The following is a 27829-nucleotide window of genomic DNA, read 5'->3' on the forward strand; positions in this document are numbered from 1 at the left end:
GGGACCGTTTACAGTCAGCTCTACGTAGGTAGAGTGAGCGTGTGTCAGCGACGTGCAACCCGGAAGGGAAGAAGGGGCGTGTCAGGCTGCGGCAGGGGACCAGCCGATTGGCTGGGAGGGACCGGAGCCGGGCTGCCGGCCCGACCAGAGAAGGGCGGTGCTGCAAGGCTAGTCTGGGAGGTGACGACCGGCTTCGGAGAGTCTATCATGGCAGCTCGGACTGGTCACACAGCCTTGAGAAGGGTGTTCTCGGGATGCCTTCCGAAGTCGGCGACAGCGGCCTGCGCCCCCGCACGGGCGCTTGCGCCCGTGCGGAATGGCAGGTAATCAACAGCGGGGGCGCTGCGACGAGAGTAGTTTTCCATTTTGGCTGCCGAGTTGGAGGACCGGAAGGATTTGGGGGTGAGGCAGAGCCGGACTCGGTGCATTTCCGTGCCTTTAGAGGAGAAAGCTCTTTTGCGTTTGGCATCTGAGGGACTCAAGAGCGGCGCGCATCCCCCTGGGCCCAAGGCTGTGTTCGTGCCTCGTTTCCCTCTTGAGAGGCGGTGAAATCATCGGCAAAGCGACTTTGGAAGCAATTTGGCCATTGGTGCCTTGGGGCTCTTCCGGTCTCCTCCCCTATGGCCTGTTGCTGCTGCTGTTGGAAAGTGTTAGCTTTGCGCGGAAGGGTTGCCGGCTGCTGGTTGTATGGGAGTTTGTGGTTTGGCGGTGAGCTGCCTTCTCCGATTCCTTCTACCTGCCAGATGGTCAGATGCGTTTTCCCAATTTCTGGAAGAGTGCTTTGTTCTCACCATTTAGTGTTTACAAAACTAAATGTAGCTAACATAAGGGACCTGGATTTTTTCACTCTGCTGTAACTTACAGGTCCTGTAACCTTGAACCGTAGTCTGCTTTCGATTTTCCTGGTTGGTTCAATTTTTGGTAGGTGAGGGTGGAGATGGAGGTCGGAACATGGATACCATACTTGTACGACATAGTTTCTTTTTATTAATAACATTGTAATGTTCTTGAAAATTAAAGTTAGTGTGTTTTAAATGAATTCAGGTGTACAAAGTACGACGTGGGGAGAGAAAACACAAATCTGGTTGAGCCCCAGGACATTTAGATTAAATTAAGATCCAGCCCTACGGGAAACGAGGAAATAATTTTTTTTAAAAAAGATTCAATTAAGAATATTTAAAAACACCAACAACCTTACCAAATCCAAATCCCTTTAGACAAATGTTGGATGAGGCAAAATCATAAAATTACTCCTGCTTTAGAGAGTAACTTCAAAAAGTAGTTTCAAGCAGAATAACCCCGTCATACTTCAGATCTGTTTGTATTACTCTTATAAAATGTCTTGCAAATAAACAGCACTTGCTTTTGAGAAAAATACAGTTGCTTTAGTGATCAAATTGAGGCTTCAGTTCCAAGATAAATACTGTTTATGATAATGAGGGCGGCAGTTTGAGTTCATTTCCAGCGTTAGTCATCAGATTCTGACCTTTATTATACTTAGGTATTTGAGAGAGTAGTACTGGAAGAGGAGTGACAAAAAAAGCTGTTTTCCATGTGGTCCAGTGGTCCAGTATTCATTTCATGGCTTAACTGTATATATGAATGTGTGTCTCCTCATATCGTAGTTTAAGACATAGTATTCCTGGAAGTGCATGAGAATAGATGTGCTGTCCAGGGCACTGTAACTATAGCATGCAAATTGATCAGAAAATGTCCTGTCAGTTTGCTTTAAACACAGGTGTTTTCCTTAGGATTGTAATCAGATTGTGTAAGGGTATTTTTTTGGGTAGGCTGGGAGGCAATACATAAACCTGGTAGAAAGGTTCATGTATTGACTTCCACTAAACACATGAACCTTTATATATAGTAAAAAGTCAACCAGATACCCAGTTCACCTCTTTAGAAGCAAAGATCTCGTCTTTTCAAGTAAAGGTTTCAGCACTATTCACAATAGCCAAGATACAGAATCAACGTAGGTGTCCAACAACAGATGAATGGGACTGGGCGCAGTGGCTCACGCCTGTAATTCCAACACTTTGGGAGGCTGAGGCGGGAGGATTGCCTGAGCTCATGAAGGCAGCCTGGACAACATGGCAAAACCTTGTCTCTACCAAAAAAAAAAAGAAAAAAAAAATGTGTGTGTGTATACACATACTTATATACAGAAAAATTAGCTGGCTGTGTGGTAGTGCAAGCTTGTGGTTCCAGCTGCTCAGGAGGCTGAGATGGGAGCATCACTTGAACCCAGGAGGTTGAGGCTGCAGTGAGCCTTGTTTGGGCCACTGCACTCATTCCTGGGCAACCAAGCCAGACCCTGTCTCAAAAAACAAACAAGGTTGGACACAGTGGCTCATATCTGTAATCCCAACACTTTGGGAGGCTGAGGCAGGAGGATCACTTGATATCAGGAGTTTGAAACCAGCCTGGACAACATAGCGAGACCTCGTTTCTACAGATAAGTAAAAAATTAGCAGGGCTTGGTGGCACATGCCTGTGGTCCCAGCTAATTGGGACCTGAGGTGAGAGAATTGCTTGAGCCCAGGCAGTGGCTGCGGTGTGTCGTGACTGTGCCACTGCACTCCAGCCTGGGTGATGGGACACAACAACAACAACAAAACAGAAGAATGGATAAAGAAAATGTGGTGTATATATTCATACACGATGGGAATACTATTCAGCCATAAAAAGAGAATGAAATCCTGACATTTGCAGCAACATGGATGGACTTGGAGGACATTATGTTAAGTGAAATAAGCCAGGAACAGAAAGTTACACATGACGAGTTCTCTCTTGTATGTGGCAGCTAAAAGAAGTTGACCTCAAACAGGCACGGTAGCTCATGGGTGTAATCGCAGCACTTTGGGAGGCCAAGGCGGGCAGATCACAAGGTCAAGAGATCGAGACCATCCTGGTCAACATGGTGAAACCCCATCTCAAAAAAAAAAAAAGAAACCCCGTCTCTACTAAAAATACAAAAATTAGCTGGGTGTGATGGCAGGCGCCTGTAGTGCTAGCTACTTGGGAGGCTGAGGCCGGAGAATCGCTTAAACCGGAAGGCAGAGGTTGTAGTGAGCCAAGATAGCACCACTGCACTCCAGCCTGGCGACGGAGCAGGACTCCATCTCAAAAAAAAAAAAAAAAAAAGTTGATCTCATGGAAGTAAAAAGTAGAACAGAGGATACTAAAGATTGGGAAAGCTGGGAGAAAGGAAGGGATAGAGTGAGATGTGTTAAAGGATACAAAATTAATGCTATCTAGGAGGAATACATTTCTAGTGGTCTATACCTGCAGTTCCCAACCTTTTTGGCACCAGAAACCAATTTTGTGGAACACAGTTTCTCCACTAATGAGGGTGGTGGTGGGGGATGGTTTCGGGATGCAACTGTTTCACCTCAGATCTTCAGGCATTAGTTAGATTCTCATAAGGAGCAAACAATGTAGATTCCTCACATGTGCAGTTCACCGTGGAGTTCCTGCTCCTATGAGAATCTTATGCCATCGCTGATCAGACAGGAGGTGGAACTCGAGCGGTAATACCTCCCGCTGTGCAGCCTGGTTCCTAACAAGCCATGGACAGGCACCAGTCCATGGCCTGGGTGTTGGGGACCCGTCTTCTATACCACTGTAGGATGACTATACTTAGCAAGAATGTATAGTTTCAAATAGGTAGAAGGAGGATATTGAATGTTCCTAATGCAAATAAATGATGAATGTTTGAGATGATGGACGTGTTAATTACCCTGATTGATCACTATACATTTTATGTATCGAAACATAGAATTATGCTCTTAACACTATTAGAAAATCAACTACTACTTGTGATGTCCCAGAAAATTTAGAATTCACAAAGCCATCTTGCTTTTTTATATTTTCGTTCATAAAGTGTTATTTAGAGCAGAATATATAAGAATCTTAGAATCTTAAAAGGTCCTAATAAGTTCACCCATGTGCAGTTTATGTTTCTTTTCCATGGCACCTTTTTTTTTTTTTTTTGAGACGGGGAGTCTTGCTCTGTTGCCCAGACTGGAGTACAATGGCGTCGTCTCGGCTCACTGCAGCCTTTGTGTCTCAGGGTCAAGCATTTCCCCTGCCTCAGCCTCCTGAGTAGCTGGGATTACAGGCACGTGCCACCATGCCCGGCTAATTTTTGTATTTTTAGTAGAGGCAGGGTTTCACCATGTTGGCCAGGCTGGTCTCGAACTCCTGACTTCCATTGATCCACCTGCCTTGGCCTCCCAAAGTGCTGAAATTACAGGCGTGAGCCCCCGCACCCAGCCTCCATTACATTGTAACAGATAGTCATGTAGTATTTAGCTTAAGCACATTCATTGACCTCTATTTCATTTTCTCCGTAATAAGTCTGTTCAATTTTTATAAACAGCTCTAAAGTGCTTTATTGTATTATAGAGCCCAAATTTGTCTCCCTGTAGTTGAGGTTTTATTTTATGCTTTGGGGTCATATTTTCTTTTTTTTGAGACGGAGTCTCACTCTGTTGCCCAGGCTGGAGTGCAGTGGCACGATCTTGGCTCACTGCAAGCTCTGCCTCCCAGGTTCATGCAATTCTCCTGCCTCAATCTCCCAAATAGCTGGGACTACAGGCGCCTCCTGCCGTGCAGAGCTAATTTTTTGTATTTTTTTTAGTAGAGACGGGGTTTCACTGTGTTCTCGATCTCCTGACCTCGTGATCCATCCGCCTCAGCTCCCAAAGTGCTGGGATTACAGGCGTGAGCCACTGCGCCCGGCCTGGGGTCATATTTTCTTTTTCTTTTTCTTTTTTTTTTTTTTCTTTTTTTGAGACAGAGAGTCGCTGTCGCCCAGGCTGGAGTGCAGTGGTGCGATCCACTTCATTTACATATATATGTATGTATATATGTGTATGTATTCATATATATAAATAAATGGAATGAGGCATTAAATGCTGCTAATGCCTATGTGTATTGGTATATACATATACACACACACAGTTATCATGTATGTACATCTTTCTCTCTTTGCATGGCTAACTCCTTGTCCCCTATGTCTCAATTGAAATCTTTTAAGGGATTCGTAGGTCACCCTGTCTAAAGGAGGTCCTAATTACACCTCCCCCTTCCCCCCATTTCTTTTTCAGCAGTTTTTTTAATCAATCTTCACCTAGAATATAATCTTCATAAGGCTTATGTTTGTTCTATTCACCATTATATCCTATTCACCATTATATCCTGAGGTATTATATGAGTAATATTACCTCATATTACCTAGGTACCTAGTACCTAGCATAGTCTTAACTTAGAATAGGGGCTCAGTAAATATGTGGATAATTTAAATTGAATTATCCTGGCCAGCAATGACTATTAGTGTCAAATAGTTATGTAATAACCTTTTTTCTTGTCTTTTTTTTATTTTTTATTTTTTGAGATGGAGTCTCGCTCTGTCTCCGAGGCTGGAGTGCGGTGGCACAATTTCGGCTTACTGTAACCTCTGCCTCCCGGGCTCAGGCAATTCTCCTGCCTCAGCCTCCCAAGTAGCTGGGACTACAGGCACCTACCACCACACTCAGCTAATTTTTTGTATTTTTAGTAGAGACGGCGTTTCATCATGTTAGCCAGGCTGGTCTTGAACTCCTGACTTCATGATCCACCCGCCTTGGCCTCCCAAAGTGCTGGGATTACAAGCATGAACCACCTCCCCCAGCCAGTTATGTAATAATCTTATTAAGGAAAGTTGAAAATATTTAGGTGAACAAGCATATGTCAAACATTTGTATATAGAAGTACCTCAAACAATAACTTTCTAGTTAGACATATTTTTACATATATGCATTGAAATGGAGACTGCGGGGTAAAGAAGAACACAGCAACAGTTGGTTTTTATTTGCTTTGTTTTTGCTTTTGTTGAGACAGAGTCTCACCCTGTCACCAGGCTGCTGTGCCGTGGTCTATTCATAGCTCATTGCAACCTCAAACTGCTGTATTCAAGCAATCCTGCTGCCTCAGGTTCCTGAGTAACGGGAACTACAGGCACATGCCACCATGGCTGGCTAATTTTTAAGGTTTTTTTTGTAGAGACAGGGTCACCATGTTGCCCAGGCTGGTCACAAACTCCTGGCCTCAAGGGATTCTCATGCATCGGCCTCCCAAAGCACTGGAATTACAGGTTTGAGCCACCATGCTTGGCATCAGTACTGACAGGACCACCAGATCTCTGCCAAGAGATTTGAGACCTAATTTTAAGTCTCGTTGGAGTGCATCAAGAATTAAGAAACACCTGTGGATCCAGCTGGGAAAACAACGTAGGTAGACAACACAAATTGGAAAACAGATTTGGGTATCTAGCAAAGCTTATGGCAAGAGTAAGTTGTAACACACGACTACAGAGAAAGCCAACTTTCTGGGAGAGATATGTTTTATGCCAGAAGCTTCTAACCTAACTAAGCAATTATTTTTAGTTTCTTATTTTATTTTTTTTTTATTTTTATTTTTTGAGACGGAGTCTCGCTCTGTCCCCCAGGCTGGAGTGCAGTGGCCAGATCTCAGCTCGCTGCAAGCTCCACCTCCCGGGTTTACGCCATTCTCCTGCCTCAGCCTCCCGAGTAGCTGGGACTAAAGGGGCCCGCCACCTCGCCTGGCTAGTTTTTTGTGTGTTTTTAGTAAAGACGGTGTTTCACCGCGTTAGTCAGGATGGTCTCGATCTCCTGACCTCCTGATCCACCCGTCTCGGCCTCCCAAAGTGCTGGGATTACAGGCTTGAGCCACCGCGCCCGGCCTATTTTTAGTTTTTTAATAGTGTTTAAGAAGCTGTACTTTTTCTTTGTTCGTGTGTGTGTATTTTTTCAGTAACATTCTGAAGTTGCAAAGCCTTCCAAAGTGTGATAATTACTTTATAGTCTCTATAATTTGTGCTTCCTCTTAATTTTTACTGTTACTCTAAATCAGGTGATTTTTGTCTTTTCAGATATTTAGCTTCCTGTGGCATACTGATGAGCAGAACTCTTCCACGACATACCTCAATTTTGCCTAAGGAGATATGTGTACGAACTTTCTTCAAAATCACTGCACCATTAATAAACAAAAGGAAAGAATATTCAGAGAGAAGAATTTTAGGGTTTGTATATAACAAGAATTCTAACTAAAAGAGCATGTTCACAATTTTCTGTGGGGTATCATGCCTCTTTCTGGATTATGTTCTTACAGACTAAGCTCTTTTTTCTAGGTTGACTTTTTTCTTTTCTTTTTCTTTTTTTCTTTTGAGATGGAGTCTTACACTTGAGTGCAGTGGCGCAATCTTGGCTCACTGCGACCTCCACCTCCCAGGTTCAAGCGATTCTCCTGCCTCAGCCTTCCAAGTCGCAGGCGCATGCCACCATGCCCAGCTATTTTTGTATTTTTAGTAGAGACGGGGTTTCACTATGTTGGCCAGGCTGGTCTCCACCTCCTGACCTCGTGATCCATGTGCCTTGGCCTCCCAAAGTGCTGGGATTACAGGCATGAGCCACCGCTCCTGACCTAGGTTGGCCTTTTTCATAGCCCTTGCTATTTTATAAATATTTGTTGAATGAATATAATTATATGGTAAGTCTTCAGTATAGTCTTAAATCTTTGACATGTAAAGAAAATTATGACCTACATTTTTTGTACATTGTTCTTTTCTATATTAGCACCATTACTGATACATTGAGCCATATGTTTACATAGCTTCCTCATATATAGATGTACATAGATAAGTACATACATACTAAGGCTCCTCATCTAGAACCTTTGGTAAACATTTTCTGTAAAGGGGCAGATAGTAACTATATTAAGTTTTGTGGGCAATAGGGACTGCTCAGCTCCTTCATTGTAGTCCAAAGGCAGACATAGATCATATGTAAATAAATGGGTGTGGCCACATTCCAGTAAAACTTTATTTACAAAAACAGGTGGTGGGCCAGGTGTGGCCCCTGATACAGGCGTAAATAGAGCAGGTGGTAAAGACACTACAGTTCTGCTAAACCGGTAATATACCATCCCTCCATAGGGGAATTTCTACAAATGGCTCTTAATTCCCAACTGACCATGAAGCTTTGTGAAAGTGCATTTCGTTAATTTTACTCATTTGCTTTTGTTCTCCCTATTTTTCTGTAGTAAAAGACTTAACAGCATTGTTCACTAAGTGTACCTTTGTTACTAGCTAGTCTCTGTATTAGTTAAGGTAATGCTAACAGCCATATAGATAATACCCAAGAGTTCATTTTTTTCTCATGTAGAGTTCAAATGCGTGTATCATGTACTCTAGTCCAGGTAGTGACTCAGAAACTCAGGCTACATCCAACTTTTGACCTCTGTAATTACTTAGTCTTCATAGTGTTAATTGGTCTAGAGGTGACACACAACACCTCCTCCCAGATATTACTGGCAACAGCTAATTGTGACCCCATATAAACGTAGTGGGAATGAGGACTGGGAATTGTTGCTTCTGATGGGCAGGTACATCCTAGCAACAGCACCACGTAAAAGGAGTGCAAATCTTTGGATGGACATCATTGCCACAGGTGTTATCTGTTAAAAAGAGAAATGGCAACTACAAAAGTAGTGATTTAGTTTGCTTTACTGTGTGTGTGTATGTGTGTGTGTTTGTGTGAGAGAGAGAGAGATAGAGGGAGAGGTGTACAGGGTCTCAGAAAGAGAGAGAGGTGTGCAGTGTCTCACTCTACAGCCCAGGGACCTGTAGCCAGAGAGAGAGAGAGAGAGGTGTGGTGTACAGAGTCTCACTCTGTAGCCCAGACTGTAGCATGATCTTCGCTCACTGCAACCTCTGTCCCCTGGGTTTAAGCAAATCTCATGTCTCAGCCTCCTGAGTAGCTGGGATTACAAGCATGTGCCACCACACCTGGCTGATTTTTGTATTTTTAGTAGAGATGGGGTTTTACCATGTCGGCCAGGCTGGTCTCAAACTCCTGACCTCAGGTGATTTGCCCACCTCAGCTTCCCAAAGTGCTGGGATTATAAGCATGAGCCACCACGCCTGGCCATACTCTCAGTTTTTAAATGCTGGCTACTAAAAATTTAAAAGCTACCTCTTTAGGCTGGACATGGTGGTTCATGCCTGTAATCCCAGCACTTTGGGAGGCCGAGGAGGGTGGATCAGCAGGTCAGGAGATTGAAACCATCCTCAACACAGTGAAACCCCGTCTCTATTAAAAATACAAAAAATTAGCTGACCGTGGTGGCACGTGCCTGTAGTCCCAGCTACTCAGGACAGGCAGGATAATCGCTTGAACCAGGAGATAGAGGTTGCAGTGAGTGGAGATCATACCACTGCACTCTAGCCTGGGTAACAGATTGAGACTCCATCTCAAAAAAAACAAAAACAAAAACAAAAACTACCTCTTTATATCAGATTCAACCTGTGAGATGCCAAATTGTGATCTCTGCCATACCCTATACCCTATATATATTTATTTAGAGACCTTTTTATTTTCTGTACTGCTTTGAAGTCATTGATTCCAGAATGTGGTTCAACATATGTGTTGAATGATTTATTTATCATATACAGTAAGTTTTATACATATTCACTTTGAAGTATGCATATATTATATAACTAGATGGAGTTAATACTTCTTTTTATTTTTATTTTTTAAAGATATTCAATGCAGGAAATGTATGATGTAGTATCGGGAGTGGAGGATTACAAGCATTTTGTTCCTTGGTGCAAAAAATCAGATGTTATATCAAAGAGATCTGGATATTGTAAAACACGATTAGAAATTGGATTTCCACCTGTGTTGGAGCGATATACATCAGTAGTAACCTTGGTGAAACCTCATTTAGTAAAGGTAACAGTTTTGTTTTTTGTTGTTTTTAAATATTCTCCCATATATTAACTCTGTCAAATGGGTTAAAATGTAATAGCCTAAAAAAACTTATTTAACCTAACAGGAGGAGGGTAAAAAATGTATTACGTTTTCTAACTGTGTTACTTTATACAATATTAGCATTATTCTTTCCAAATAAAAGTTTGAATATAATATGGGAATGGGAAACTTTTGCCTTTTTTTTCCATTTTGTTGAGGACTGCTGACTCACAGGACAGATCACTTGCACCACCCAAGTGGGAAATGTTTTAATTTAATTTTTCAGCTGTTTTAAAATATGAATTAAATACTTTATTATTGGGGGAAGAGTAAATTTGTTTACTAAAAATATAGTTTTTTAAATTAAAGAAGGAATGGTGGGGAAGAAGGAAGGAAAAAAATTAAAGTGGTGAGAGGATAAACAAAGGTAGAAAAGATACAGGCATGGTGCTGAGGCTCACCCCTTTAATCCCAGCACTTTGGGAGGCCAAGGCGGGCGGATCACAAGGTCAGGAGTTGGAGACTAGCCTGACCAACATGGTGAAACCCCATCTGTACTAAAAATACAAAAATTAGCCGGGCATGGTGGCACGTGCCTGTATTCCCAGCTACTCAGGAGGCTGAGGCAGGAGAATCACTGGAACCCGGAGGCAGAGGTTGCAGCATGCCGAGATAGCGCCACTGCACTGCAGCCTGGGCAACACAGTGAGACTCCGTCTCAAAAACAAAACAAAACAAAAAAACAAAACAAAGATAAATATGTCATGTCAGGAGGCTGAGATTGGAACCCAAGAAGTCGAGGCTAGAGAGAGCTGTGATTAAGCCACTGCACTTCAGCCTGGGCAACAGAGTGAGACCCTGTCTCAAAAAAAAATTAAAATGAAAAGAAAAAATATAAAAATATTGGGGGGCACAGTGGCTCACACCTGTAATCCCAGCACTTTGGGAGGCCAACTCCTGAAGTCAGGAGTTCGAGACCAGCCTGGCCAACGTGGTGAAACCCCGTCTCTACTAAAAATACAAAAAAATTAGCCAATGTGGTGGCAAGCTCCTGTAATTTCAGCTACTTGAAGCTGAGGCAGAAGAATCACTTGAACCCAGGAGGCAGAGGTTGCAGTGAGCTGAGATCATGCCACTGCACTCCAGCCTGGGCAACAAGAATGAAACCCTGTCTCAAAAAAAAAAAAAAAAAAAAAAAAATATATATATATATATATATATATATAAAAAAACATTGTTGAGATTATCCTGCCAAGTACCAGGTACTGAAATGCCAACCCTCTTACATTATATTAATCGTCTTATGCTTGTCAGAGGTGGATACACATATGGAAAAGGGTACCAGCCTTAAAAACAAAAAGGCAGAATTCCATGCGATAATGCATATTTCTTTTGCATTCCTATTTTGTAGTGGCCAAAGATTTTTAAAACTGAGTTATTTTTGGCCGGGCGCGGTGGCTCAAGCCTGTAATCCCAGCACTTTGGGAGGCCGAGACGGGTGGATCATGAGGTCAGGAGATCGAGACCATCCTGGCTAACACGGTGAAACCCCGTCTCTACTAAAAAATACAAAAAACTAGCCGGGCGAGGTGGCGGGCGCCTGTAGTCCCAGCTACTCGGGAGGCTGAGGCAGGAGAATGGCGGGAACCCGGGAGGCGGAGCTTGCAGTGAGCCAAGATCTGGTCACTGCGCTCCAGCCTGGGTGACAGAGCAAGACTCCGTCTCAAAAAAAAAAAAAAAAAAAAAAAAAACTGAGTTATTTTTTGCCCACAGGATTTAATGATCATATCATTTCTTGGTAACTGGCCAGAGCCAAATACCTTAGTCAGCTCTTTGTTAGGCATTGAAGGGGGTGCAGCTCTCAGATGTGCTCTTTCTGGTGCAGCTAGAAAGAGAAAGAGAACACTCTAACTGTCCAGTGAAGCTAAGACCCTATCTGCCCTGTTCTTACCCTCAAAACTTGAATTCCACTTGAAATGTTGTAGACTAGGATTTTGCTATTATTGCAGATGTTTTCACATGCTTGCCTCATTGTTTTAGAGCATTTAAGCTATTGTCTCTCACAATAACTAACATTTATTGAGCCCATTTTACTGCTTTACTTGAATTATTCAGATTCTCACAACAGCCCTTTGAGGTTCAGGGGTTATTATTTATTTTAGAGTTGAGCGAACTAAGGCTTAGAAGAGATAGAAAACTTTTCCAATGTCACAGAGCCAAGACTCTAGCTGTCTGACACCAGTGAATATTTCTATAACCTTAATTTTTTTTTTTCTATTTCCTGAGCTCAATTTACCATTCAGTCCCTTAGAACTTAAATCTTTTTTTTTTTTTTGGTGATGGAGTCTCACTGGGTTGCCCACGCTGGAGTGCAGTGGCGCCTCCAGGGGCGCAATCTCGGCTCACTGCAAGCTCCGACCCCTGGGTTCACACCATTCTCCTGCCTCAGCCTCCCGAGTAGCTGGGACTTCAGGCTCACGCCATCGAGCCTGGCTAATTTTTTGTGTTTTTAGTAGAGATGAGGTTTCACCGTGTTAACCAGGATGGTCTCTATCTCCTGACCTCGTGGTCTGCCCGCCTCAGCCTCCCAAAGTGCTGGAATTACAGGCATGAACCACTGCGCCTGTCCAGAACTTAAATCTTAGTATATATATTAGGCTGCTTCTAACTAAAAGAACTCTAAATAAATCTCATTTCTTCCTCACTCTCTGCTTTTCTTCCATTCCGAACCTGCTGCCTTTTTTTTTTTTTTTTTTTTTCTGAGACAGTGTTGCTCTGTTGCCCAGGCTGCAGTACAGTAGCACGATCATAGCTCATTGCAACCTCTGCCTCCTGGGTTCAAGTGATTCTCCTGCCTCAGCCTCCCAAGTGACTGGGATTATAGGCATGTGCCACCACGCTTGGCTAATTTTTTTGTATTTTTAGTGGAGACGCGGTTTCTCCATATTGGCCATGCTGGTCTTGAACTCCTGACCTCAGGTGATCTGTCCACCTTGGCCTCCCAAAGTGCTGGGATTATAGCCGTGAGCCACCAGGCCCAGCCTCTCTCCCCTGCCTTCTTAAAACCTACAGGATAAGCTAGGTTTGGTAGCATGCACCTGTAATCCCAGCTACTCAGGAGGCTGAAGCAGAAGGATTGCTTGAGCCCAGGAGTTTGAGGTTGTAGTGTACAGTGATCATGCCTGTGAATAGCTACTGCATTCTAGCCTGGGCAACATAGTAAGTAAGACTCCATCTCTAAAAAACAAACAAACAGGCTGGATGAGGTGGCTAATACACGTAATCCCAGCACTTTGGGAGGCCGAGGCCGAGATGGGTGGATCACCTGAGGTCAGGAGTTTGAGACCATCCTGGCCAACATGGTGAAGCCCCATCTCTACTAAAAATACAAAACTTAGCCAGGCATGGTGGCAGGTGCCTATAATCCCAGCTACTTGGGAGGCTGAGGCAGGAGAATCACTTGAACCCAGGAAGCAGAGGTTGCAGTGAGCTGAGATCGCGCCATTGCACTCCAGCCTGGGCAATGAGCGAAATTCCATCTTCAAACAAACACAAAACAAAAACAAAACCATACAGGATAAAGTAAATCTCTTTATCATTGCACATTGACCCATTTACTTCCCTGCTCCCTCGTCCCACGGAATACTATACTTAATGTTCAGCTAATACTATATGTCTTAAAAGTTCCATGAATGCACAGTGCAGTACTATTCCACAGCCATGTGCCTTTGCATCTTGCTTATTCTTCTATCTGTAATGCACTTACCTTCTTGATATTCCTTGAAATTCTGACCATCTGGGGTCATTTTCTCTCTTTCCTTTCATATTAATAAGTAGCACTACCTTGGTGATTCTTCGGTGCTTTATTCATGCTTTCACTTATCACTCGATGATATATTTCTTCAACAGGATTTCTCCTTGACAAGACTGTGGTACTTGAGGGAAGGAACCCCTGTCTTTTTCATCTCTGTATCCTCAACAGCAGTACTATAATGATGGGAGTCATGAGGGCTCCATACTTAAGAAGCTTTCACTACCTGTATTCTTGGATTATTGCAGATTGAGAGACATTCATGATAATCTTAAGAGTAACTTGCAGCACTGCTAAGGGGGGAGATAAACTGTGTTAGAAAAAAAAGTAATCTTCATAATAACCTGCATTAGATGATCATAGCTATCTCAATTTTATGAAGCTTAAGGAGATTAAGAACCTTGGGCAAATTCACACTTGCATGTGTCTGACTCCAAAACTATTTTTTCTTTTTTTTTTCCCCCACTCTCCTTCCCCCTATTTTTTCATTATAAGCTGCCTCACATAATAATGCTAGTTTGTTTTTTAAAGACATATTTGAGAATATATGCTCAACTTTCAGTTGTTCCTGGGTTCAGTTTCCAGAATTTTTTTTTTTGAGATCGAGTGTCACTCTTGTTGCCCAGGCTGGAGTGTAATGGCATGATCTCAGTTCACCGCATCCTCTGCCTCCTGAGTTCAAGCGATTCTCCTGCCTCAGCCTCCTGAGTAGCTGGGATCACAGGCATGCACCATCAGACCGAGCTAATTTTTGTATTTTTAGTAGAAACAGGGTTTCACCATGTTGGCCAGGCTGGTCTCAAACTCCTGACCTCAAGTGGTCTGCCTGCCTCAGCATCCCAAAATACTGGGATTACAGGCATGCGCCACCATGCCTGGCCTAGGTTCTGGATTTTATTTATTTGTTTATTTATTTATTGAGACGGAGTTTCGCTCTTGTTGCCCAGGTTTTGGATTTGATTGGTTGATTGATTGATTGAGATGGAGTTTCGCTCTTGTTGCCCAGGCTGGAGTACAATGGCACAATCTCGGCTCAGCACAACCTCCGTCTCCTGGGTTCAAGCGATTCTTCTGCCTCAGCCTCCTGTGTAGCTGGGATTACAGCCATGTGCCACCACGCCCAGCTAATTTTGTATTTTTAGTAGAGATGGGGTTTCTCCATGTTGGTCAGGCTGGTCTTGAACTCCCGACTTCAGGTGATCCACCTGCCTTGGCCTCCCAAAGTGCTGGGATTACAGGCATAAGCCACCATGCCCGGCCAGGTTCTGGATTTTAATACCCAATAGACAACACAGTAAAAATAATTATTGTTATTTTTTACCCAATACAGTAAAAATTATTATAAGGGAAGAACAGAAATCATGTGACAATTCTGCGAATTATGAGCTGACCAAAACATGCCTGTCACTTAATATGTCAGTAATTCTAGTCTACACTAATCTTTAATGGCCAGAAGCCCTTGAACATTTTCAGAGAGGCAACAGTTCAATGACTTTTACTGCCTGCTTCATGATACAAACATTTTGTATGGATTAGTTTATATAGTGGTCTGGATCAGTTCTCTCAGAACAGTCAGTAGTGGGTCATCATAGTGACAACTTCTGCTGTTCAGTATCTCTGCTGTTAGAAATGAGGTCTTTGGCAAACTGTTCCTGTCAAAACATAACAGTAAAAATCTGTGCATCTTTGGGCTAGATAATTGAAGTGAGTGAAATACTGCCAGATTTTGTATAAAAGTAGTCAGAGGAAGCCGGGTGTGGTGGCTCATGCCTGTAATCCCAGCACTTTGGGAGGCCGAGGCAGGGGGAGATCACGTGGTCAGGAGATGGAGACCATCTTGGTTCACATGGTGAAATACCGTCTCTACTAAAAATACAAAAAAAAATTAGCCGGGTGTGGTGGTGGGTGTCTGTAGTCCCAGCTACTTGGGAGGCTGAGGCAGGAGAATGGCATGGACCTGGAAGGCAGAGCTTACAAGGAGCTGAGATCCCGCCACTGCACTCCAGCCTGGGTGACAGAGTGAGACTCCATCTCAAAAAAATAAATAAATAAATAGAGGAACTGACTCCCAAACCTGTTTATCCTTTACTCCCAAAACCTGTTTATCCTTTAGTGTTAAATTTCCTATAAGCTTAAATTATTGTAAAGAAAGGCAGAATGTATTATCCTAAAATTGGGCAACTGAAATAACAAGATTTTATTATAGACTCTTGATGCTCTTAAAAATTACTTGTGCACTTCAGGAATGCTCTGGGTTATTTGTGCAGGTGAGGTGGCTCACGCCTGCTGTAATCCCAGCACTTTGGGAGGCCAAGGCAGGAGGTTCACTTGAGCCCAAGAGTTCATTACCAGCCTGGGCAACATAGGGAGAACACAGCTCTACAAAAAGTAAAAAAATTAGCTGGGCGTGGTGTCACACGCCTGTGGTCCCAGCTACTTGGGAGGCTGAGGTGGGAAAAAGTAAAAAAAAGCTGAGCGTCACTCAGGGTCATAACCAGCATCATCAGTCCTAACAATGAACTAGTAACTATGGTTCTGGTTACCATTTTCACATTGCAGATGGCAACTCTTTCATGGATCTCAATAAATTTTTATTTATTGATTGATTTATTTTTTTTTTTTTAATTTTTTTTTTTTTTTTTTTGAGACGGAGTCTTGCTCTGTCGCCCAGGCTGGAGTGCAGTGGCGCAATCTCGGCTCACTGCAAGCTCCGCCTCCCGGGTTCACGCCATTCTCCTGCCTCAGCCTCCCGAGTAGCTGGGACTACAGGCGCCCGCCACTGCGCCCGGCTAATTTTTTCTATTTTTAGTAGAGACGGGGTTTCACCATGGTCTCGATCTCCTGACCTTGTGATCCGCCCGCCTCGGCCTCCCAAAGTGCTGGGATTACAGGCGTGAGCCACCGCGCCCAGCCTGATTTATTTTTAAGACAGTTTTATTTTTAAGACTGTCACCCAGGCTGGAGTTCAGTGGCGTAATTATAGCTCACTGCTGCCTCAGTCTCCTAGGCTCAAGCAGTCCCCTCACCTCAGCCTCCTGGGTACTTGGGACTACTGGCATGCATCACTACACCTGGCTAATTTTTTAATTTTTTTGAAGAGACGAGGAATCTCGTTTTGTTGCCCAGGCTGGAATGCAGTGGCATAATCATAGCTTACTGCAGCCTCGAACTCCTGGGCTCAAGTGCTTCCCCCCACCTTGGCCTCCCAAAGTGATGGGATTACAAGTGTGAGCCACCACATCCAGCCACAATAAGTATTTTTTTAATGATACAAAATAGGAACTACCAAGATGCACTGCACATAGTATGGTTAAGTGTTGTGATTGTGTGCCTACTGCATATAAAATATACATGTGCATTGAAAAATCAGAAAGAAATGGATCAGTTCTAAGGGCCGGGACTACACAGTTAGGAAAACTAGATAGAGGCCTCTAGGAATAAGGAGCAAAGAGTGAAGGAAAGACTATACGTGATTAATAAGAGAAGTCTTTGAGTAGGAGATAAATGTGTACCAGGTACCTTATTAACATTTCAGCGATCTCATGATATAAAGTAGGTATTATTTTGCAGATTAAGGAAATAGGGTATGGGGATTTAACTTGTTCACGATCACTTATATGTAACAGAGCTGGAAATAAGCTTCTAAGAAGCTCCCTCTTTTGCTGCTAGAGGAAGGAAAGCTAAGTAGCAAAGCAGGTGTTAGCAATGGAAGAGAAAACAACTGGCAATCTTGGGGATCCCTGCAGAAAAAAAAAAGGCTAATGTTGGCAAGACATTACTTCCTAGTACCAACTAAAAATTAGATCTCTTTATCTCCTGTGGTCTGACCTATAAAAATTATTACGAAAGAAATCAGCCTCAATCATAGTAGATTCTTAGATTCTGGCCAGTAGCAAAGGTATTTAACTGTGGTTTTATTTTTTCATTCTGTTCTAGGCATCTTGTACTGATGGGAGACTTTTCAATCATTTGGAGACTATTTGGCGTTTTAGCCCAGGTCTTCCTGGCTACCCAAGAACTTGTACCTTGGATTTTTCAGTAAGTCTCATAAAGCCTTTGATTTGTTTCACTAATAAGGTAAAATTGGTAAAAAGTAATCATTTTTTAGAACACAGAGGCCATAATTATATTGAAGAGCTTTTTCTGCATAAATGCTAATGAACATTTCTTTTTTATTCTATTTCTTGCAACCTTGAATATTCCTTCATTCTCTACTTTCTATTTTTTACAAATCTGTAGATTATAAGACACATGCCATGACTTTTTGACTAGCTTAATAACAGTTTTGAACTTAATAGTTTTAAATTAACACCGAATGAAAGAACACATTGCATATAAGATGCAGAAACAGGCTAAGTGCAGTAGCCCATGTCTGGAATCCCAGCACTTTGGGAGGCTGAGGCAAGCGGATCACCTGAGGTCAGGAGTTCGAGACCAGCCTGACCAATATGATGCAACCCTAGTAAAAATACAAAAATTAGCCAGGCGTGGTGGCATGTGCCTGTAATCCCAGCTACTTGGGAGGCTGAGACAGGAGAATCACTTGAACCTGGGAGGCAGAGGTTGCAGTGAGCCGAGGTTGTGCCATTGCACTCCAGCCTGGGCAATAAGAGCGAAACTGCCTCAAAACAAATAAAAATAAAAATAAAATTATCCCCGTGTAGTGGTGTCCACCAGTAGTCCTAGCTGCTGAGAAGGCTAACGAGCAGATCGCTTGAGTCCAAGGGTTCGAGCTTGCAGTGAACTATGATCACATCACTGCACTCCATCCTGGGCAACAGAGTGAGACCCTGTCTCAAAAAAATTAAATTTAAAAATAAAAGATGCAGAAACAAGGTAATAGGTTTTTTTCATTTTTTTGAATCTAGAGTCTGGTAACTTTTTGTTGTTTTTTTTTTTTTTCTCAGACGGGGCCTTACTCTGTCACCCAGGTTGGAGTGCAGTGCTGTGATATTTACTCACTGCAACCTCTGCTTCCCTGGCTCACGTGATCCTCCCACCTCAGCCTCCCAAGTAGCTGGGACTACAGGAATGCACCACCGCACACACTTATTTTTGTATTTTATGTAGGGACGGGGTTTCGCCATGTTTCCCAGGCTGGTATCGAACTCCTGGGCTCAGGAGATCCGCCTACCTCGGCCTCCCAAAGTGCTGGGATTACAGTCATGAGCCACCACACCCAGCCTAGTAACTTTTTTTTTCATGTAATCTTAGTTATAGCAAACTTAGAGCAAGTTGTGGTTTTTCTTTGCCAACAGGTAATATGGGAGTTGTTCTCTGTACATGCAACTCGGGCATTGAATTTTAAGAAATGGTGGCAATTTTGACTAAATTATCGTGTGCTGTTCTCAGCTCTTGAGTAATTTTCATTAAAGCATTATAGACATTAATAGGACAATTGGGGCCGAGCACAGTGGCTCACACCTGTAGTCCCAGCACTTTGGGAGGCCGAGGTGGGCAGATCACTTGAGGTCAGGAGTTTGAGACCAGCCTGGCCAACATGACGAAACCCCATCACTACTAAAAATACAAAATTAGCCGGTTGTGGTGGTGCATGCCTGTAGTCCTAGCTACTTGAGAGACTGAAGCAGGAGAATCACTTGAACCCAGGAAGCAGACGTTGCAGTCATCTGAGATTGCACCACTGCACTCCAACCTGGGAGACAGAGTGAGACACTGTCTCAAAAGACAGTTCGGAAAATTTGAATAAGGTCTGTATAAATTAGATAATAGCATTATTATCTAGTAGTAGTAACTCCCTCTGTTAATTTCCTGATTTTGAGAATTACAGTATGGTTACTGAAGACATTAAAATAGGGAAATTTGAGTAATGGGTACATGGGAATTCTTTGTATTGTTTTGCAGGTTTTCTTTTACAAAAATGAAATTATTTCATAATGAAAAGTAAACATTTTAATTTTTTTTTTTTTTTTTTTTTTTGAGACAGAGTCTAGCTCTGTTGCCCAGGCTGGAGTGCAATGGCCGGATCTCAGCTCACTGCAAGCCCCGCCTCCCGGGTTCACGCCATTCTCCTGCCTCAGCCTCCCGAGTAGCTGGGAGTACAGGCGCCCGCCACCTCGCCCGGCTAATTTTTTTTTTTGTATTTTAGTAGAGACGGGGTTTCACCGTGTTAGCCAGGATGGTCTCGATCTCCTGAACTTGTGATCGGCCCGTCTCAGCCTCCCAAAGTGCTGGGATTACAGGCTTGAGCCACCGCGCCCGGCCAACATTTTAATATTTAGAGCATATTTGGTCCTTAAAACACAGTTCTCAAACCAGTTGTCTTGAATTCTATATGGAACAATGAGAAGGTATAAATAAAGTTCTAAAAGGGTATCCAAGGGAGAGAATACAGTCATGGGTTCTTAGTTTCTGTTTCTGGTTGGGCCAGTAAAGCCTCTTCCTCATCCCTCTTTTCCACTTACCACTAGAGACAGAAACTAAAACCCATGGCTTCAGGCTGTTAAAAGCCTAAAACAAAACAAAACAACAACTACAAAATAAGGTGGATTGGACAAGCTTGTCCAAATCATTGGCTACTTTTAAGATTGAACCACATGAGGGGGCATGATGGCTCATGCCTGTAATCCTAACACTTTGTGAGGCCTAGGTAGGTGGATCACTTGAGGTCAGGAGTTTGAGACCAGCTTGGCCAACGTGGTGAAACCCCGTCTCTACTAAAAATACAAAAATTAACTGGACATGGTGGCGCGTGCCTGTGGTCCCAGCTACTCTGGAGGCTGAGGCAGGAGAATTGCTTGAACCTGGAAGGCTGAGGTTGCAGTGAGCCAAGATTGGGCCATTGCCCTCCATCCAGCCTGGGCGACAGAGCAAGGCTCCGTCTCAAAAAAAAAAAAAAAAAAAAGATTAAACCACTTACACCATCTGCCCTGTGGGTTAGGTACACATGTGCATGCACACTTCCAGCTTCCTCTTCCTGCTGGTGCTTCTCAATGATACCTATGAGAAGGATCGCTTCCCTTCCTTATTTCCTTTTGTGGGATAGGATGGATCTAAAAGGGGCACATTAATAAGAAGGCATAGTGATTAATGTATTCAGCAAAGGTTTTTTCCAATCTTAAGAAACAGATTTTTTCCCTTGAAATGAAATTTGGTTGGCCTTGTTTATGTAAGCTTATTATGCCAGCAGTTGTGCTTGTTGCAGTAAAAGAAGATTCCCTCTTTTCGGGGGGTGCTAAAAATCCCACCTACATACATCCACACAGTTCTGCCTTAGATACCCAGTTCACAGTGTGAACACCACTGTCCTAAGTGGAGATTTAGTTTAAAAAAGAAATTTCTGGCTGAGCAGTGGTTCACGCCCATAATCCCAACACTTTGGGAGGCTGAGGTGGGCAGATTGCATTAGCCCAGGAGTTTGAGATCAGCCTGGGCAACATGGCAAAACCCCTTCTCTAGCAAAAAACAAAACACACACACACACACACACACACACACACACACACACAGATTAGCCACATGTGGTGGCATGTGCCTGTACTACCGGCTACTTGGGAGACAGAGGTGGGAGGATTGCTTGAGCCTAGGAGGTTGAGGCTACAGTGAGCCGCGATTGTGCCACTGCACTCCAGCCTGGGCAACAAAGCAAGAGTCTTTCTCCAGGAGAAAAAAAAAAAAAGCAAAAAATAATTTTCAATATTTTTCTACAGATTTCTTTTGAATTTCGATCACTTCTACATTCTCAGCTTGCCACATTGTTTTTTGATGAAGTTGTGAAGCAGATGGTAGCTGCATTTGAAAGAAGAGCATGTAAGCTGTATGGTCCAGAAACAAATATACCTCGGGAGTTAATGCTTCATGAAGTCCATCACACATAAAGGCAAAAAAGAACTGGTGTCACCTGCTTCTAACTTTAGTGTGTTCACTTTTAGGAAGTATTTTCATGACATGTTTTCAGAAGCCAGAAAGCATTTGTTGAACGCAACTTTGGTTATAAACCTGCACCATTGAAAATTTGCACATAGAATATAGACTCACTTATACATAGAATTATTTCTTCAATCAAGTATAATTCAAAATAATATGGACATTATCATGTTCTGCATTACAATAATGGGATGTCATCACCATTGCTAGAATACGGGCATGATTCTTTTGAGCAGAAGTTGAAACTGTAAATTTAAACCTTTTAATTATCACCTTACCTGAAAGACGTTAGTTAAGATATTCACGCAGTATGTATTATATTAACCATATCACACTTAAGTTATTAAATTCAGACTATTTGTAACTTATTGTTATAGGGCCTGCCATATGGCTTAGGATATTTGAGTAATCATATATTTAAAGTAAAAACTTTGGGCTGGGCGCAGTAGCTCATGCCTGTAATTCCAGCACTTTGGGAAGCTGAGGTGGGCAGATTAGTTGAGGTCAGGAGTTTGAGACCAGCCTGGCCACCATAGTGAAACCCCATCTCTACTAAAAATACAAAATTAGCTGGGCATAGTGGCACACACCTGTAATTCCAGTTACTTGGGAGGCTGAGGCACAAGAATTGCTTGAACCCGAGAGGCGGAGGTTGCAGTGAGCCAAGATCGCCCTGCTGCACTCCAGCCTGGGCAACAGAGGGAGACTCTGTCTCCAAAAAAAAACAAAAAACAAAAACAAAAGCTGTTAGTGAAGGTTCCCTGGGACTTTTGATATTTTAAAAATTGTTCTTATGACTAGTAGATAAATTCAGTGCCATAATGAGGCTAGCTCCCAGATAAACAGTGAATTTTTTTCTTTTTTTTTTTTTGGTGAGTGGTCCAGAGCTTTAAGCTACTTTTCCAGTAGTTTGCCACTTTCTCCGAGGTAGTTTGGCTGCTCTTTCAATTATGCTAATTGTGTGTCAAATTTTGTCTACAACAGTAGGCAACAGATGAAGATAAGTTGGTTGAATGTCTCCAGCACTATGCATCCCTATTTTCTATTTATTGTGTATACTCACTTTCAGTAATGTGTTTCAAACTGATATTTTTTAAAAAACAAATCAATGTAAGGACTGAAGTTGAAGTAGCAACGTAATAAAGTTAATTTGTTTATTTTTTGTACAGTTAGTTTGGTTATTGAAATCTTCCTATATTGTTTAAATGTGTATTTGCATAGACATAGTAAAGTGTTGTGATAGCATTTCATGTCTTAAAAAATCTATGAAGATTTCTAAAATATCTATTTCTATGAAGAAACAGACTTTGACAAATATAAGCAAAATTCAATTTTCTTTTAACCAGTCATTGATCTCCTGTCCTCCTTTCACTACATACCAACAACCCTCTGGCATTAAACTTCCAGTGATAGTGTTATTAACTTTGTTTCCTCAGATCAACAAGGGACCGCAGTAATTAGTTCTCTACATAAGTATATATATGTATTGATTTGTTTAATAAATCTGTTTTGAGCACCTGCTTTCTCTCAGACACTGGGTATAGAGTGATGAAGGATTCATACCAGCCTCTACTCATGAGGAGCCAGGTTGTGCTTTCACACAAGGTAAGCAGTATCTTTCCATTTACAGATGAGGTATTTGCTGAGAGCATAAGTAGTTTGCATATAGTTACATACATTTTTTTTTTTTTCTTGAGACGGAGTTTTGCTCTTGTTGCCCAGGCTGGAATGCAATGATGCGATCTCGGCTCACTGCATCCTCTGCTTCCCACGTTCAAGCAGTTCTCCTGCCTCAGCCTTCTGAGTAGCTGGGATTATAGGCATGCACCACCACGCCTGGCTAATTTTATATTTTTAGTAGAAACGGGGTTTCTCCATGTTGATCAGGCTGGCCTCAAACCCCCGACCTCAGGTGATCTGCCTGCCTCAGCCTTCCTAAGTGCTGGCATTTCAGGCGTGAGCCACTGTCCCTGGCCAACGTTGTTTTTTAAATAAGAAAGTTTTTTTTTTTTTTTTTTTTTGGCTGGGCATGGTATTTTTTGTATTTTTTAGTGGAGACAGGGTTTCACCATGTTTTCCAGGCTGATCTCGAGCTCCTGACCTTAAATAATCTGCCCACCTTGGCCTCCCAGAGTGTTGGGATTACAGGCGTGAGCTACTGCACCTGGCCACAAAGTTTTTTTAAAATTGCGAAGTCATTTAAAGTTTTTTTAAAAATAAGACTCAGACATTTTATTCTCTCTGTGTACTATATTGTCTTTTTAAAAAAAATTATTTATGTATTTATTTATTTTTAGAGACAGGGCTCCCTGTGTTGCCCAGGCTGGTCTCAAACTTCTGGGTTCGAGCACTCCTCCTGCCTCAGCCTCCCGAAGTGTTTGGGATTGCAAGCCTTAGCCACTGTATCTGGCCTGTATTCTCTTTTGTTGGAAATAGGAACCCATACTTTATCACTCCTTTTACAAATGCCAGCCAGGTACAGTGGCTCACACCTGTATTCTCAGCACTTTAGGAGGTTAAAGTGGGTGGATTACTTGAGCCCAGGAATTTGACACCAGACTGGCAACATGATGAAACCCCATCTCTACAAAAAAATACAAAAACTCAATACTCAATGTTCATTTCCTCTTTGTCAGGGTGCTCATTGGTTTATGCTAAATTTTAAGGAAGTTGTAAACTTGGAGCTAAACTCAGTTGCCTAATCTAGTCTCTCAATTTCTAGAAATTAGTACTAAAATTATCCAGGTGTGGATGTGCCTGTAGTCCCTGCTACTCAGGAGGCTGAGGCAGGAGGATAGCTTGAGCCTAGGAGGTTTAGGCTATAGCGAGCCGTGATCATGTCACTGCATCTCAGCCCCGGCAACAGAATGAGACTCTGTCTCCAAAGAGACAGACAAAAATGACTCTAGTAGTGTTCTAATAGCTAACTCCAATGCTCCCTTTATACAACAAACACAGTGATCATTTGAGTGTTAACAAATGGATCCTGGGTCTTTGTAGATACTTAAGGCCAAGTTTAGAGTGTCAGAGTTTATATATCTGGAGTTCATCTGATTCTGCGTAACAGCATTCTAAGCTCAGACCCTCCAAGAAGGAGACAGACCTGGTCAGGAGTTTTTCTGAGGGTAATTTTATGATATTCTCCTTTTATTTTTTCCTCCCCTGTTTATAAGAGAAAGAGTTCATAAGATCATGATATATAGACCTCTGGAATTTCATGGGACTGACCACCTCAGTTTTCAAGGCTCAAGTTTTTAGGCATTTAACATAATTATTTTGTGTTGCACATTTACATAGCACTGGATGCCAGGCAGTTGAAAATGCTTTGTAGACATTTAATCATCATAACTTTTTTTTTTTTTTTGAGACAGTCTCGCTCTGTCGCCCAGGCTGGAGTGCAGTGGCCGGATCTCAGCTCACTGCAAGCTCCGCCTCCCGGGTTCACGCCATTCTCCTGCCTCAGCCTCCCGAGTAGCTGGGACTACAGGTGCCCGACACCTCGCCCGGCTAGTTTTTTGTATTTTTTAGTAGAGACGGGGTTTCACCGTGTTAGCCAGGATGGTCTCGATCTCCTGACCTCGTGATCTGCCCGTCTTGGCCTCCCAAAGTGCTGGGATTACAGGCTTGAGCCACCGCGCCCAGCCTCATCATAACTTTTTGAGGTAGATACTGTTATCCTCATTTTACATACAAAAAGTTTTATAAAGAGAGATTAAGTAACTTTCCTGAGGTCACAGTGACTGGTAAAGACAGGATGAAAACCCCACACATTCTGGCTCTAATATCTGTGCTCTCATGTTTGCTTTATCTAGCCCAACAGTCTTGAGGCCATGACTTCTGATTCTGTGGTGGGCAGGTCTGTGCAAACCTAGCCACAAAAGCTGAGGAAACTGAGAGGCAGAAGAAAGGTGGACAAATCCAGTTTCTCAGAAAGAAACATTTAATAGGGCCCTACACACAGGAGCAGAAGCCGTGTTTCAGGGTGGCTGCAAGATAAGATGGTGGATCCCCTGGTGGATCATCATGGTCCCAGGGCTTATATACCTTAGGCAACTAAGGGACAGGATTTGTGGTATGTGTTACAAAGCAGCATCAAACTTGTTTTGACCTAACGGCAGGATTTGCAGTAAACAGTAGATGAAGTAGAACTCTTAGAGGCATTGTAGACTTAAAACTTGGCATCTATGCTTTACATGTAATAAGGGGAAAAACAATACCATGTTTATAAACTTTTTGAAAATGGCATCTGGCCAGTGGAATCTGAGGGGAAGACTGATGGGATGGGGCTGTTAGATGAGATTTTTCTCTTTGTGGGAGGATCGTTCGAAAAGAAATTCTCCTTATTTTTACCTGATTGAGAACATGAAGTTTGTAGCTACATCTGCCATCTTTTCGCTGTGAGGAAGAGCTAAGATAATTCAGAGAAGCAAACTCAGAATTCTGACATCATTAAGGGTGAATGAACCAACCCTGTAATTGCCAACTTTGCACTTCTGGTTATGTGAGATAACAGACATCTAGTGCTGAATTCACTTTTAGTCGGGTATCAGCGGTTACTTGCAGCTGCTCTTCTGCCCTCGTGATCTGCCCGTCTCAGCCTCCCAAAGTGCTGGGATTACAGGTGTGAGCCACAGCGCCCGGCCTCAAGTGTTTATTTTTATACTTTCTTTTTTTGTATTAAGAAAAGCATGGGGGGCCGGGTGCGGTGGCTCACGCCTGTAATCCAGCACTCTGGGAGGCCGAGGCGGGCGGATCATGAGGTCAGGAGTTTGAGACCAGCCTGATCAACATGGTGAAACCCCGTCTCTACTAAAAATACAAAAATTAGCTGGGTGTGGTGGCACACGCCTGTAATCCCAGCTACTGGGAGGCTGAGGCAGGAGAATTGCTTGAACACGGGAGGCGGAGATTGCAGTGAGCCGAGATTGCGTGATGGCAGTCCAGCCTGGGCAACAGAGCGAGACTCTATCTCAAAAAAAAAAAAAGGGGGGCAGGCACGGTGGCTCATGCCTATAATCCCAGCACTTGGGGAGGCTGTAGCAGGCAGATCCCCTGAGGTCATGAGTTTGAGACCAATCTGGTCAACATGGTGAAACCCCATCTCTACTAAAAATACAAAAATAGCCAGGCATGGTGGTGGGGGCCTGTAATCCCAGCTACTCGGGAGGCTGAGGCAGGAGAATCGCTTGAACCCAGGAGGCAGAGGTTGCAGTGAGCCGAGATTGCGCCACTGCACTCCAGTCTGGGCGAGAGAGTGAGACTGTGTCTCAAAAAAAAAAAAAAAAGACAGAAAGAAAAGCATAATTACTACAAATTACAAAGGACTAAAACCCAACTGGAATAATGAGCGAATCACATCAGCCCAGAAAGCAGATACTCTCGTTAATATTATTATACAAGCTTGTTCAAGTATTTTACATTTTTTTGTGTGTGGCTTTTTTAAGTGTGATATCCTGGCACATAGTAAAGATAATGTACTATGAACATAAGCCAGATGACCAGTTTTGCTCTCTGGTGAGAAACAGGCTGTAAGTTATTCTCTGCCATCAATGTGGCTGAAGGTAGAGACAGGTGGGGGCTGGGGAAAATCCAGGGACCCTTTCACACAGGAGGTACTCTAGGGTTCCATCCAGGAGGGTGCCAGATAATCCAGATCCACTCTACTTAGGCTTTTGGCAAAAAACAATCCTCATCCTCCCTAACTAGTCACCAGTGATCCTTGCCCCTCCTCACTTCCAGGGCCTTCTGAGCAGCCTACTTTGTTTTGTAAATTCAATCATCAGGAAAGGGAAAAGAGCTATAATTGAACAAAACTTAAGACATGTAATAACTGTGATGGGCTCAGCACCTCTATCTGAGCTGGGGCAGGGCGGATGGCCCTTCTCTACTAGTGCATTTGCTTGTCACAAATACATTGGTCCTATATTCACGTGTCTTCAGAAAGTGAAGAGGTAAATTTGCAACATTACTCCTAACATGTTAACAAAAACTCATTTGCCAGGCAGAGTGGTGCATGTCTGTGGTCCCAGCTACTCAGGAGGCTGAGGTGGGAGGATTGCTTGATCCCACGAGGTCAAGGTTGCAGGGAGCCAAGATCGCACCACTGCACTCCAGCCCAGGCAACAGAGTGATACCCTGTCTCAAAAAACAAAAAACAAATACCAAGAAGTCCACCCCCCACCATCGCCAGCCTCTGATGAAATGAAGTCCTCACTTCGTGCCCCAAAAGAAATTCCTCTTGCAGGGGTATCTGTGAAGAGAATGGGAGTCCCCTGGCCTATGGGTAAACTCTAGATAAGAGCAGCCTTTTTCCAGACCC

The 27829-nt window shown here is 43.0% G+C and overlaps 1 protein-coding gene across 2 annotated transcripts; it reads left to right on the forward strand.

Moving 5' to 3' along the window:
- Positions 1–170: 170 nt before the first annotated feature.
- Positions 171–22859, forward strand: COQ10B (coenzyme Q10B). 2 transcript variants are annotated; one of them, XM_015131728.3, is made up of 5 exons: positions 171–708; positions 6935–7084; positions 9602–9794; positions 17560–17661; positions 21294–22859. In XM_015131728.3, exons 2-5 carry the CDS (start codon positions 6960–6962, stop codon positions 21459–21461), a joined length of 588 nt encoding a protein of 195 aa, XP_014987214.3. In that variant the 5' UTR covers positions 171–708; positions 6935–6959; the 3' UTR covers positions 21462–22859.
- The last annotated feature ends 4970 nt before the right edge of the window (positions 22860–27829 follow it).

This window comes from Macaca mulatta, chromosome 12 (assembly GCF_049350105.2).
Source record: "Macaca mulatta isolate MMU2019108-1 chromosome 12, T2T-MMU8v2.0, whole genome shotgun sequence".
Lineage (NCBI taxonomy): Eukaryota > Metazoa > Chordata > Mammalia > Primates > Cercopithecidae > Macaca > Macaca mulatta.